This window comes from Astatotilapia calliptera, chromosome 13 (genome assembly GCF_964374335.1).
Source record: "Astatotilapia calliptera chromosome 13, fAstCal68.1, whole genome shotgun sequence".
Classification (NCBI taxonomy): Eukaryota; Metazoa; Chordata; class Actinopteri; order Cichliformes; family Cichlidae; genus Astatotilapia; species Astatotilapia calliptera.
The window spans coordinates 18,865,543-18,879,405 of NC_137434.1; the positions used below are offsets into that span (position 1 = coordinate 18,865,543).

Genomic DNA, 13,863 nt, shown 5'->3' on the forward strand with positions numbered 1-13,863 from the left:
AAAACAAAATAAACAATGCTATTACTTGGATACGCTTACAATATTGTCCAGATTTAGCAATAGATCCATATAATTATCCATAACTGCACAAATGGCTGCCAATTAACGTCACTTCCCCTCATATTTTTATATATTTTTTTCTTTAAATAAAAGGCAATGAATAAAACCTGTCCCATTGATTTTACTGAGTATTACTGATTTGCTCCTATGAGTGTATGTAAATAGGCTTAAGAAAAAAGCCCAAAAGGTATTTTGAAGTTTTATTCTCAATTCCGAATTGAAATTCAAGTGAAATTTAAACACGTGTCAGTTTTATTGGAAACTCATGCAAAACTAAATGCAGCTAAATTCCTGAATAAAACATGTGCAATAATTTATTATGTCAGCGATCTTAAGCAATCCTTGGGTTTATCTTGACAAGTCTGACTGTGATGAAAGAACTGTCATAATTGCACACATTTTCTGTAAACGAATCATTGCACCTAATGGCTCTTAATTGTTTCTGAAATTCTTAATAGGTGCCAGACTCTGGGAATCTCTTCATTATCACAGTTGGCAATGGTGTCATTATTTTGTGAGTTAGCAGTAACAGTAAAAGGAAAGAGGTGTAGACAGTTCATGGATGAGCTCCCATGAGTCAACATTAACAGGTTCCTCAGATAAATTCTGTTAAGAAGTAATTAATCGTGCATATGACTTAGGAGACCAAGCAACGTAAACTGAAATTGCTTCAAGGATTTATCCTCCTACTGGGTTCCATGCAATGATGAAATTAAATCTGCTGATTGGAAGCGGGATCTCCATGCGCACTAGCAGGTGCACGATTTCCAGTCGAGTCTGTCGGCTCTAATAGCCAGTGTGGCAGCTGAATTCCTCACTACATTCATGCGTAGCGACATATATTAAAACAAAGACAGCAACTCTCAGAGACAGTACCAATGACCCTGTTAGACTGTAAACACACTTCTGTCTATGTAGACAATTACATCATTTGTTCCATGTGTGAGTTTTTATTGAGCAGCACTGACGTACATCTCTTAAGATCGTGGCAGGAAGTACAGTCCGGTGGGCAAGAGAATATATACAAAAGGAAAAAAAGCAGACACTCTGTCGCCAGCAGGAAGGGGAATATTTTAACCCGTAAGAGATGGCTCATCTTGCTATGGGCACTTGTTCCCATAGCAACAGGAGCTGGGAGTTTCATCAGGTTGGCTGGTTAGAAATAGGGGATCACGGGACATAAGAGGGGTCAGCACAGGGCGTGCAACCTAGTAGCCACCATCGTCAACCTTCTTTCCTTCACACTTGAACTCTCAAGTACAAGCCTGAGTAAACCCTTGTATTCATTCATTCATTCATAAATAAATGCACAGGGAAACATCAGCTAGCCTGCAATTACTACAATTACTGCATTTTCAAGGTAAATAAAATGATTTACCATATCTGAGCAGTAATACACTATATTCCTTTTTGCTAGATAAAGCAACTATACACTGTCTTATATTTATTTATTTAAATTTAAACCGTCTTTATGTGGACGCTAACTTTAACTACCAGACCCATAAACGGTAAATACAGTTAGGTTCGTTTGGAAACTTGTAATTTTGCTTCCACCATTATGGCTTTTAAATCAAACTTTCAGGATCTGATTGAAGTGTAGACCTTCAGCTTTAATTCAAGGGGTTTAATAAAATTGTCGTGTTAACCGCTTAAGAATTACAGACATTTTTATGCATAGTCCCGTATTTTCAGAGGCTCAAAGGTAATTGCAAAATTGACTGACAAGCAGTTTCATGGCTAAGTGAGGCCTGTTCCCTTATTATTCCATGACAAATTAAGCTCTTTATCAGCCTGTTTCCTTTGCCTTGAGAAACTCTTGGGTTGCTTTTAGAATGTGCCTTGGGTCATTAACCATATCTGCTGTGAAGCAAAGTCTGATCAGTTTTGCAGCTATATCTGAAAAGAGAGTATAGTCCTGTACACTTCAAAATTACCCTGCTACTTCAGTCATATCATCAATAAATGCTAGTCATCAGCTTCCACTACCAGCCATACATAACATAACATGGTCTTCGCCAGTTTTGACAGAAAACGTGATATGCTTTAAATCAGGAGTTGTTTCTCTCTCTCCTTTTTTCTTCCCATCAGCCTGATACAAGTTAAAAATGGTTTCAGCTATCCAAAGTTTTTCCAGAACTATGTAGGCTCTTTAAGATGTTTTCTGGAAAAGTCTTCTTCTAAACCTTGTATATTTCCATTCATGTGCATGTTTTAGTTGTAGTCTTTGACACTAAAAGACCTCCATGCTCCAGAATATGCTTCACTTGGCTCAATGTTTTGAGCGAATTTCCTTAACCATAGAAAGAATTCTGTGATCCTCCACTTTAATTGTCTTCTGGGTATTCTAGACTTTAGTGTAACTGTGCTGCCAGGTGCATTTATTCTTTTTAAGATTATATTGATTTGGCCACTCCTAACATTTTACTCTCTCACTGTGATAGGCTTATCTGAGCAGCTGGATAGAGTAGTGGTAAGACAAATGATAAAGCTTATTTGTTGTTTTGTTGGGGTTTTCAGTCTCCTTCACTTGGATTGACATCTTATTGGACCTCATATCATATAAATTAAGAATTCCAGGGGACAGATACAAAATACAAGTTCAACACTTGGAATAAACTCCCGAATCTTTTATCTTCTTGATTTGTCTTGTAATAATCAGGGAACAGGTCTCACCAGGCCATTAAACTGCTTGCCAGTCGATTTAGTTTTGGGCCTCTGAAATTGGAGGACTGTGCATAGGAACAGCTCATGAGTAAGAAGTGAAGAAGTGACTCAGAAACTGAGAACACTGCATGCTCATGTAGTAGCACCTTGTCAAAGTTAAGAAAACATGCCTGACAGCATACACTACTTTATTGCCTGTTTTAGTCTAGGCTTTAAACTGTTTCTGAGAAACTCATTAGGAAACTGTTTACTGAGGTCATAGACTAAGTGAGCAGATGGGTTGTTTTCTCAAATGTACTTTTTCACTTCAGCTCTGCACATTGTTGGGAGAATCAAGTTTGGGCACTATCCAAAGTTACCCTTTTCACGTGTAGCACAAAAAAGGAGATTGGTTTTATTAAACATGGACTGAATGTGATTCACTGGACAGTTATCTGAGCTATTCTCCCCTCATCAAAGGGACTTTGTACTATGGAGCACACACATTAAAGACTTTTTAACGTTTGTGTCAACTGTGTCGGACATTTGCATTTGCATTTACATTCACCCACGCTGGGAAATACCTAGAAAAGTTCAGGGCTGTAGAATTTGTTTTGTACCAAGAAGATACACCCCCTGCTGGCCATGAGAAAGAATCAAGGTTTAAGGAATTCCTGGAATGGGTTCATTTTTCAGCCTCAGAGGCTACGTCCATCATTCAAATACAACTTATAACAAGATCTCAAATCAAATTTTAATAATCTATAATAATCTGTTTCCTACCCTACTTAAACACACAATTCATCCTGACACACTTTTATAACACACTAATTCTCAAATGTGATTAAACCATCTATCCTGTCTTCTCTCAGACACCAGTCTTTACTCTTTTAAACTGAAATTTCAATCACGAGTCTGATAGACCACCTACTCACCCCCTGTGCATCCCTCATAGCTGGAGCTTTGACACATGAAAGAGCAGGCTCGGTAAACCCTGACATTTCACTTCACCTGCTTCACAAGAAACTTCACTGGAGTATTGTGAAAAAAACCCACTGCTGATATTTCACTGTAAACAAGGCACAATGCTGTTGCTGTGTTCCAAACATTCATTCATATCGTGACAGTGTGATACCTGTCTATATTTCAACAGAGGAATGACAGCTGGAAGCAGAAAGACCCCTAATCCTCTAGAACAAGCAAACAGATTTCAGTGGATGTGTGTAGATGCGTGTATTTGTGTGAGAACACGGGATATTATCTGTCACCTGGGCAACAGGTGTACACTGAACACAGACACGTTCAAGCACTTTGGCTGTTTTTACGGGTGTCTGTGGAGACTCACTCTTGACAGTAGCAGTCCTGGTGCAGTTGTACAGAATAGCCAGCTCTCCAAACACCTTTCCTGGCCCCATGGTGCAGAGCTTCAGGCTCTCCTTCGTCACCTCCACCTTCCCATCTGAAACATGCACAAAAATGGAAATAAACCATTAGTAACAATGATATTCAAATTTGACACTTATTTTCTTGCCTGACTACCCAAATCTGTAAGTCCAATACTACATTAAATATGTGCTGCAAATAGCGATTCAGTGATGAAATGGAGTGGCTGATAGATGTCTAAGGGTTTTTATCACATTTTTTAGGGGCAACCAGGCTGAATGCTCACTCGGCTAGAAAAAAAATATGATTATTTTGCAGTGCATGCATCTCAAACTACTCCCGGACTCATGCCAGAGCCTGTGGATGAACAAAAACAAAAAACTCTACAAACCTGTCAGCTTATGTTACCACCACTAACAGAATCACAAATAATCCTGTATGTAAGGATTAGTATGATCATTGTCCAAATCTGACCTCTCATCTAGTAGGATTAATGGTTAATTAAACAATGGTTGCATGGTTGGCTACAAAGCTTTCTGTTTTTCTATTAAATTTTAGGTGTATACTGTATCTCATCCTGTAGTTTTGCTTAGTACTGTGTTCTGTGAACAAGTGTTCTGCCAGAGCAAAGGAAATTAATCAACAAACATGATGTTACTGCTAATCACACTATTGTCTCATTCTCCAGCATGTTAAAGATTGACCATGAACATGATTCTATCAAGTTCATTTCAAATGCAGAGGTTTGGTTAAACTGTTGCAATAAAAATTGATTTCAGTTTCCTGAATTCCTTTTGATCTGTTTACACTAAGGTTTGCTAAATGTAGCTCTGCTTCCTACTATTTGCATTGATTTGTTTTAGTAATAATGAGAAAAATGCTTGCTGGCTGCATGCAAAAAAAATTTGGATTTGGTAGTTTTCTGTGAACACATACTTTTCTACATGAGTGGCACAGGCTTCATGGAAAGACCCACAAAGTCACTTCACTATCACAGTTCACAGGACAAAAAGACCAAAACACAAGGACTCAAAAACAGGCAAGATGATGGCGGTTAATTGTAGTACAAAAGAGTTCAAAGAGTACAAAGATTGTAAGGCAAAATAACAGAGAAATTGCAGGTTCGCACAAGAATGACAGAGTCGCTCAGAAAAAAGCAAAGTCGGGCTATTTAATACACACATGAGGCAATAAAAGGAAGTGGAATCATCAGGGTAACAAGACACTGCTGAAAAAAATCAAGAACAAGACAGGAGGAGAAAAACTAAATACTAGACACAAGAGAGTGGTAAAATAACACAGGAAGTAACATAAAAGGGAAACTTTCTATACCTAACACTTACACAAAGAGTAGGTGACAAGATACAAGGAGGCTAGATTAACTCTGAGTAAAAAGAAACATAAATAACAACAAAACTCAGGATACAAAAGTAACAAGGCAAAGCATAGAGGCATATTATGTATACAAAAGAAAAGACACCCCTAAAAACCAGGAATTCCAAACATTAACTAATAGAGTACAACCAAAATATAAAATGGTAATAATAAACCAAAATTCAGAGGCAAGAAAACACCCCACAAAACATTGGGTCCAAAACACAGGAACACTACATTTCCAATGTCCAAGACATTTTTCATGGTGTATAAACAGCATTATTTAAGTGTCAGCACTCTGATCTACACCATTACTCCATGACCCAACCCTTCACTCAGTAGCTCCTTAGTAGGTCCTGTTTAAGAGACCAGTTCGAGTGACACCAGTGAGCTTCAGATTTTTCTAGCCACTTAATTTAAAAAAGTATTGTTGGGGAAGGTAAAAGTGCAAAACCGTATGTCCACATTTGAAGAAAGTCTGAAAATATGAAAAAACTATATATATTAATTCACAAAGAACACTCATAAACTTGTAGCTAACTGGAACATTCAACTGCACATGATAAAAAGCGAAGCAGGGGAGTATATATGCACAGAGCAATGACTGAATTGTCATGCATTTTAAAATAAAACAGGAAGTAACTTACACAAAATGCCAAATGCTGTATATTACAAAACAAATGCATGTTTTAAACTAACATTATCATGAAAATTAATAGCACCCTATTGCTTTAACTGTATCAAATAAAGATTTCTAGACAACAGGAGACATAACTACCAGCTTCAGATAAGTGAACACATTTTTCTTTCGCACTGTAAGAGCCTCTGTGCCTCTGTGACTGGAGGGGTTTGCTCCTGCTTCTGTGTTTAGACAAGCCTCATCAAGGATGTATGTTTTCCTGAAAAAACTCAGCATTCCAGCAGGACCATAACTCTGATTCACAGAGCAAAAGCCCAGAGAAAACATCTAAAGTCTGCTCTAGGCAACTGATGAAATACAGCATGACGATGAGAGCAAGCACAAAGATAACCATTTGACACGTTATCTTGTTAGCGGGCCATGACCGCATTTGACAAAAGGCCTCAAAAAACACCTCTCATTATTCCAGGGCTCATTCTTTTTTTCATTTTGTACTTATTCCTGTCTTATTGGTACTATAGCACACATTTTCACTATGGCTAACAATACATTAACCATTAACACCCAGCATGAAACTACACGGAGAGAAAATCTTTAGCTCTTAAAATGTGTCACCATCTTAATGCCTGCTCCCCTGCTATTTCCAGTGTCCCTGTTTAACAGCCTTATTTTTTCAGTCAGAGCTTGCAGTAGCACCCTCCTTGTTTTCCATTCAAAAGAAGAAACAGCTCGAAATGGGGGGAAAAAAATGACATCTTGCTTTTAAAGCCACATTTATATTTTTTAACAGTGCAATGCTTCATTATAAGCAGCTTAAGAATTCATAAGAGGATTCTTAGACTGACTGAAAAACAAATGTGCAGAGTTTCTTTTTCAGAGTGAATTCATGATCTACTTCCTGTACTTCTCATTTTCCTAAATGTATAAACTGTGAATTTCACAGAGAGTAGCAGGCACAATGTTTGATATTAAGCCGACTGCCTGATCAAAAAATTGCTTGGATTTGCTTAAAAATGTTTTGTACAAATGGTGTCAAAGTAATGTTGCTCACTGCCAGACTTTTGAAATCTGATTCTCAGCACACATCTACTCATTTCCTTAGCTACCTATCTAAATTCAGGGTCACGGAGCGGCTGGCGCCTATTCCAGCTGACATGGGCAAGAGGTGAGATACAGAAACACACAATCAACCTAGCATGCATGTGTTTGGACTGGAGCACCAAGAGAGAGAATAAAAAACCTGTTTTGACCCCAGAATCTCCTTTTTGTGAGAGTGTGAAGTGACAGTGATAGTGATAACTGTGCTCCCCAGTTAGCACACATGAAAGAAACGACTGCTTCTAAAGTACTGTGCAAAACTCTAGAGCCACTGCTCGTTTCTTTATATTTTAGTAGGAAAACAGGAAATAGCTGTAGCGATTTACTCAAACACTGGCAAAATCTGAGTTTGTGCGATTCTAACAAGCTCGAAAGAAAAGTATTTGGTATCACAACCTTTATTCTTCAACCAGTCTGAATTCCATTAGGTAAGTGTTTTTCACAGGCAAGTGAAATTTCTTACAAAGTCTTCAGGAATAGTACTCAAGGCTTCTTAAAGGACATTCAGAGCTCTTCTTTCGATGTTGGCTGCCATTTATTCTGTTCCCAATAAAGATGATCCCACACTTCTTCAATAATACTGAGGCCTGGGCTTTGGGAAAGCCAATCCATGACTGACCTCAGGAATTCGCATGATAAGGTGGGGCCAGGTTTCACAAAGAGCTCACCTGAAACCCTGGCTGATTGGGACCCACACCCAGTTTCACACCATCAGGGGGTCCTTTTGTCCCTCTGTGGGGGGACACTCCCACTAGGTTTAAATCTGGGACTCCCCACCATTTGACCTTAGAACTGAAGAAGCTTCTTGGATGAGAGGTGAAACATCTTCAAGCAACTTAAAGAAGTCCAGACGCTTTTCTTTGCAAGCTCCTTTGACCCCAATCCATGACTGATAGTGTTGTGTGTTTTTTCTATCCAGGTATGCACTTACTGCAGGGGCAGTGTGTTTGGGATCACTGTCATACTTGTAAATGAAGCCATTTCCAGATAGTATTGCATGGCAGATCCAAATTCTGATGGTACTTTTCTACACAACTCGATAATTTTTGACAAAATGCAGCCCAGAGCTGACATACAGCATTGCATTTTACAGATGCTTTACACACTCACTGTTGTACCTTTCTTCTGAAAATGTTCAAATTTGGATTTGTCACTCCATCAGACCTGCTGCCACTGATTTCAGTCCAGTTCTTATGTAACTGGGCAAACCTCATCCTGCTCTCTCTGTTTCCTTAAGAACATCTTACTGACAGCCAGACTCAATTTTTTCCCCCTATTTCTTAAGGACATGAAATACAGCTACTTTTAATTTGTTGTAGAGTTTTAGGTCTGTAGTGTTTAGGTCTCCCATTGCTTCTTTTGTCCTCCACTTGTCCAATTTCCTTACATTTGTTGAGGACATACTGCACACCATGCCAAGTTTTTGTCTAATATCTCAAGAAATGGTACAAAAATAGTTTATGTCAGTCATACTGTGCTATATTTGGCATTTTTTTAAATTAACCTAAAGAACTGGAAAGAAAATGCATAAAGATACATTTTTTTCTGTTATGCGTCATCACAGCAATAGTTTACCCTCAATTTAAGTGCCTTTCTAATGCCTGAATGAGTCATAGGTCGGTGTTAAGTGGCTTGAAAAACGTAAAACATTCCTCTGAAAATGGTCACTTATAGGGACTGGGCTAAAAATGAGTGCAAAAGCAGCCAATGGCCGAAGAAAAACTTTGAAAGACCTTCAAAAAAAAACCCTGGAGAATTGAGGATTCATCCCACGAACTTAGAAACTCGCAGTAAACATTTATTAACTTAATTTGGCTGAAATAAGTGTTTGTAGTGTCAATCTAGCCCTACAAAGTCTATAAAGACCACAAATAATGTGCTTGTTTCTGTGTAAGAGTTACGTCTGGAATAAAGCCACTGAGGATCAACCGAGCTTAACAAAACTGTGCCAGACTAATCAGTGAACTGTGCTGAGGTAACGATGACTTGTCACCTCTCAAAACTCCTAAGCCCTTATTATACCTGGGTGTCAGAGATAAGAAAATGGAAGAGGAATACTTTAGAAGAAAACTGCTAATAGTTTCACAGCAGCTGCCATGTCTTTCGAATTTGAGAAACGTAAGGGAAGACCAAAGGCAACACTGTGTTTGTTACCTCTATCTTATCATATGTAGAAACAGCTTATCTTGGTCTCTGAGCGAAGGAGGGATCTGTCTGTTATTAACCGCACACACCTTTTAAAGTATCTATTGAGCCTTGCCACACGACAATACGTGAAGAAAAATCCCCTGGTTTTTGATCCATCAGCAGTAGAGGAGGCTAATGGAGTTCAGTGGGAAGACACTCTGTGCTGGAGTGCAAACAAAGAAAGTGTCTGCAGACGTGTATAGGGAGAAAATGATGTAATAGGTGCACCTGTACAGATAACTAGTGCTCTGAATAAAAGGATGTAAGACACAGAACTTTATTAAGTGCAAATATGGGCAATCTGTGTGCACGTCTTTTATTGAGTAGTGCATGTAAGGACAAAGACAAGTATACGTCAGGTAGCAAAACCTCCACTAAGGATAAATCTAATAATTTCCTGTGAAGAACCATGTAATTAATTCCTGAGAAGGATGAGCAGTGAAACACAGCGTTTATTTTGGACAGCTCAATAAGTGAGGCTGTGAGGGACTTGCTACAAAATTAAGTAATTCAATTATTCATTTATTGGAAATACACAAATGATTTATTCTAAGAAACCTTTCGTTCCAAGGGGCCCCTTGCATCCCAGTGTGCACAGACAAGCACACTGTCCAGCTAACTCCCTGCATTTGTGCGTAGTAAAAACTTGTCTTATCACACTGCTCTTTCACAGCAGCTCCAAATACACTTGAAATTCACCTTTCTCATGCAAGTGCTACTCAAACCTCAATCAAATAACACCACATGCAAATACACTCTCCCACCAGACTGGCAATATCATATCAATGTGGTACTCCACAATGTCAACATACTTGTTGACATTCATTGATCCAGTGTGCTGTGTGGAAAGGCAATCAAATATGGCATGAGTGGACAATGAGTTAACTATCATTAGGTTTCCCCCGAGTGTTGTCTGTGCTTTCTTATCTGCATCTCCATTTATTTATGTTTATGTTGTGTCTCTCTCTCTCTGTTACAGTAACTTCCTGTTTGAGCTTGTTAACCAGTTTCTGTGTGTGTGTGTTTTTATTTATATCCTCTTTTTCCTTGTTAGACGTCAGCAAGTCTGCTTTTCAGCCTCCTTCCATGCATGTCTCTTCGTGTCCCTTTGCACATCGCAGAAGTTTTTTTTTATCATTAATTTTGCTGTTTTTACATCTGTTGGACATTTGCTTGACTTTTCTTACTTGAACTATGCGACTGAAACCATTGACTTCGAGTCAGCTGTTTACATGGGAGCTGATTTAATACGGTCTGGCATTTACACGTGCTAACGAAATTAATCGGAGCAGCACAGCGCGTAAAAGTGGCAAATATGTGCTTCGCCCGTCTTCTTCAACAGATCTCTGTTTCTGTTTGGCACAAGTTTAATCAGCTTCCTGCAAATTGATATCTTGTTGTCTTTTTGTCTCGCTCTTAATTATGTTTATTACAAAGAAACTCTCTGCAGCAGAGGACCTGTTTGGCTTGGAAGCTGCCAATTTTGGAACGACCAGTGCAATTAGGGAAGGCTGAATCCAGAGTGCAATTTTTCTTTTGATCGGTTTACGAAAACTCTGCTTTCCAAACCCTAAACTAGTTCAGCTTGGACATGTTTATTCAGTCTGGGGTGTTTATGTGCATATTTTTCTTTTTTCTTCTGGCAAATCTGGACATTTTTTATTTCAGCCCTTTTTTTCTTACCTTCTTGTCTCAGATCAGCATTTGGATCATCATTTTAAACTTACTTTGAGCACAACAATCGATTTATCGCAGCATGTCTTCTTCCCTTAAGGCTCTGTAGCTGTGGTAATGGTTGTTCATTTGAATGCACACAGCAGTGCGCTCCACATAGCAGGGCATGAGGACAGACCTAGGAGCACACTTCCCTCTGGCTCAAGATCAGATGGGATTCTGGCTGCTTTTCAAATTAAAAAAGGTGCCCCATCTTTTAGACTGACTTTATCTCACTCTGGTGACGAAGACCTCACAGATAAAAAAAGAAAAAAAAACACAGCATGAATGTGCTCCTACGAACCCTCTAACAGGAGTGATTTAAATTGTCCCCTGTGGTCTGCAAAAATATCTGACCAAATTATAGACCATTTATATTAAGAAATGTGTCTTTTGGCGAAAGATAAATGCATTTCTGTAATAAGCTGACTTGCCTGTGCACCTGTAGAAAATACATCGCACACACTTCTCTATTACAGCATTTACTCGAGGACACTGAAGAAAATGAACATGTGATTGTTTTCACATGGAGTTTTTCACACCGAGGACAAAAATAACGTTGAGTTTCAGGGGTCAGGCGCAGGATACCGCTTGACTTTTTTTTTTTTCAAGCCACGCAGAGCGGACATTAAGAAACAGGATGTGAGGGAGTTCAAATCCCAGTGAAAACAGCATACAACCACCATCCTGTCATGATGGGCCTTGTTCTTCCGGCTTTGCTTATGGGTCAAATTACACAGTGCTTGCCTGTCCATTAGAGCAATGGAGGAGCACTAAGACTAGTTTCAGGTGGTACAACACTCAAGTTGTCACTTCGGTCTTCAGCTGGGCAATAATGAAAAACAGCCACCATGTGCCTGACGGTTTTAATGGTCTGGTAAAGAAACAGCCGCGGGAGAAACAGGACTAAAGCGAAAAGCTCTCTTTTTTGGTCAAGCTTGGGATGTATTCAACAGAGAATGAAAGAGGTTTAGAAAATTCCAGGTTTTTAAAAGACATCACCATCTGCTTTCTATTTGGAAAAAGTTCATAATTTGCAGTTCACTGAAACGGCCTGAAATGGTAGCCTTTAGTAGTGCGTCAGCTCTGAGTTATTTATTTTCACCTTGGTTTTTTTATTTATTTATTTTACTTTAAGCCCGTATCCTGAAATCTTAAAAAACAAAAAAAAACAAATGCCTTCTTGTGAAAAATAAGACAAAAAAATCAATCGGAAAATAGAGAAATGCAAGAAATGGACTTCATTACTAAAGCTCTGTTCCAAGAGAAAAAGCTACAAGTTAAAGTTATTGTGTTTGCTTTAAAAGCTAATTAATAGCAGGCCTAATTAAAAGTAAATTCCTCCTGATTACCGAGCTGAATAATGCAGTCAGGTTCAGTAATTTTTGACTAGCTGTTCTGCAGCAGTCGTGTCAAGTCATGCATTATTTTTCTCCCCCAGTTAAAAAATAAAATAGAATGAAATATGGATGTAAGCCAAGAGCGAAAACAAACAAAGCCAGGCGAAGAGAAAAAGAAGAGCAAGAGCTGTGTTAATAATTTGAGAGGAAGGCTCAGAAAGAAAGAAAAAAACTAGTTTCATGCTCAAAAGAAATAACAAGCGTAAGCTTTGTTTCGGAAAATCGCTGCGTGTATAACTGTCGCTGAAAGAATACAAGCAACGGGATGATACAGAGCGAGTGCCAAAAACAACAATGCAGGAGGTAGAAAGAAAGATGCTGTTTTTGTAAATGTTAAGATGTTTTTCAAAAAATGAGTGGTTAACTGTGCCTTCCACCTGGTGATGTTGTAGTGCTGTATTCTGATTAATGAGCAAGCTGCAACCACAGGTTCCACAATGCTGGAAAATGTTTGGATGCTACTTTGTCAGGTACATCCACCTGTCAGCCTTGTTGCATACCAGAACAGCCTCATGCCAAACACATTTCCTGATGGCAGCAGCCTCACCCGGCAGGACAATGTGACTAGAGAAACACGATAAAAGGCTCCAGCTGTTCATCCATCAAATTCATGAGATCCCAATCCAGCCGATAATCTGCAGAATGGACCAGCTCAAGCCTGATTCAGCCCACAACCCATCGAACCCAAAAGAACCGGTGCCATCACCTCGTTGCCAGACACCACAGGACATACTCAGATATCCTGTGTCAGTGCCAGCTGTTTTGGCAGCAGGAGGTAGGCAGGTGGGTTTAACACTGTGGCTTATCTGTAGATACAGAGTGTACAAGAGGTCTGCGCACACCCCTGTACAATATATCCTAAAAATGAAATTCCAGTACTGTTTATCAGTTAAAACAGCTTAGACATATTAAACACATGATTCACAGTAGAAAATCAGCACTCCAAAGGTTTTTTTTTTTTATTATTCACTACTGTGCATGATCAGCTTTTTCTTTTCTGATGACAGACTCATACCTCCTCGGCACAGAGGACACCACAGACTTCTGGAAGGATGTTCTGCCATTTTTTTCAGCTGCTTTCCTTTGGATGGGGTTTGTTACTCTACTATTTCTTTTTAAAATACCAAAGAGTGCTCTATTAGATTCAGCCAGCCGGCACACTTGCCAGGTCCTATTTTTCACTTTTTTTCCTCCTTGTTTGATTTTGGCAGTCTTGTGTTTTTGGATCGCTATCAGGCTCCAATATTACTCTCCTGCCAGGCTTCTGGAGACTGCGACTCAGTTTGTTTGCCAGTATTTTGGAACATCCACAAGCATTCATGCTGCCCTCTATCAATTTCATCTCCCCAGCACCTTTCCCTCTCA

General features: G+C 39.1%; 1 protein-coding gene across 3 annotated transcripts in view; it reads right to left on the reverse strand.

The window, feature by feature from the left end:
* The window catches only part of LOC113035556 (cGMP-dependent protein kinase 1), a 101,695-nt gene that overhangs the window by 58,142 nt on the left and 29,690 nt on the right, over positions 1-13,863 (reverse strand). For all 3 annotated transcript variants that reach the window (XM_026191190.2, XM_080287547.1, XM_026191189.2), the window contains exon 3: positions 4,049-4,162. In XM_026191190.2, coding sequence (XP_026046975.1) covers positions 4,049-4,162 — 114 coding nt within the window. The remainder of the gene's footprint in view (positions 1-4,048; positions 4,163-13,863) is intronic.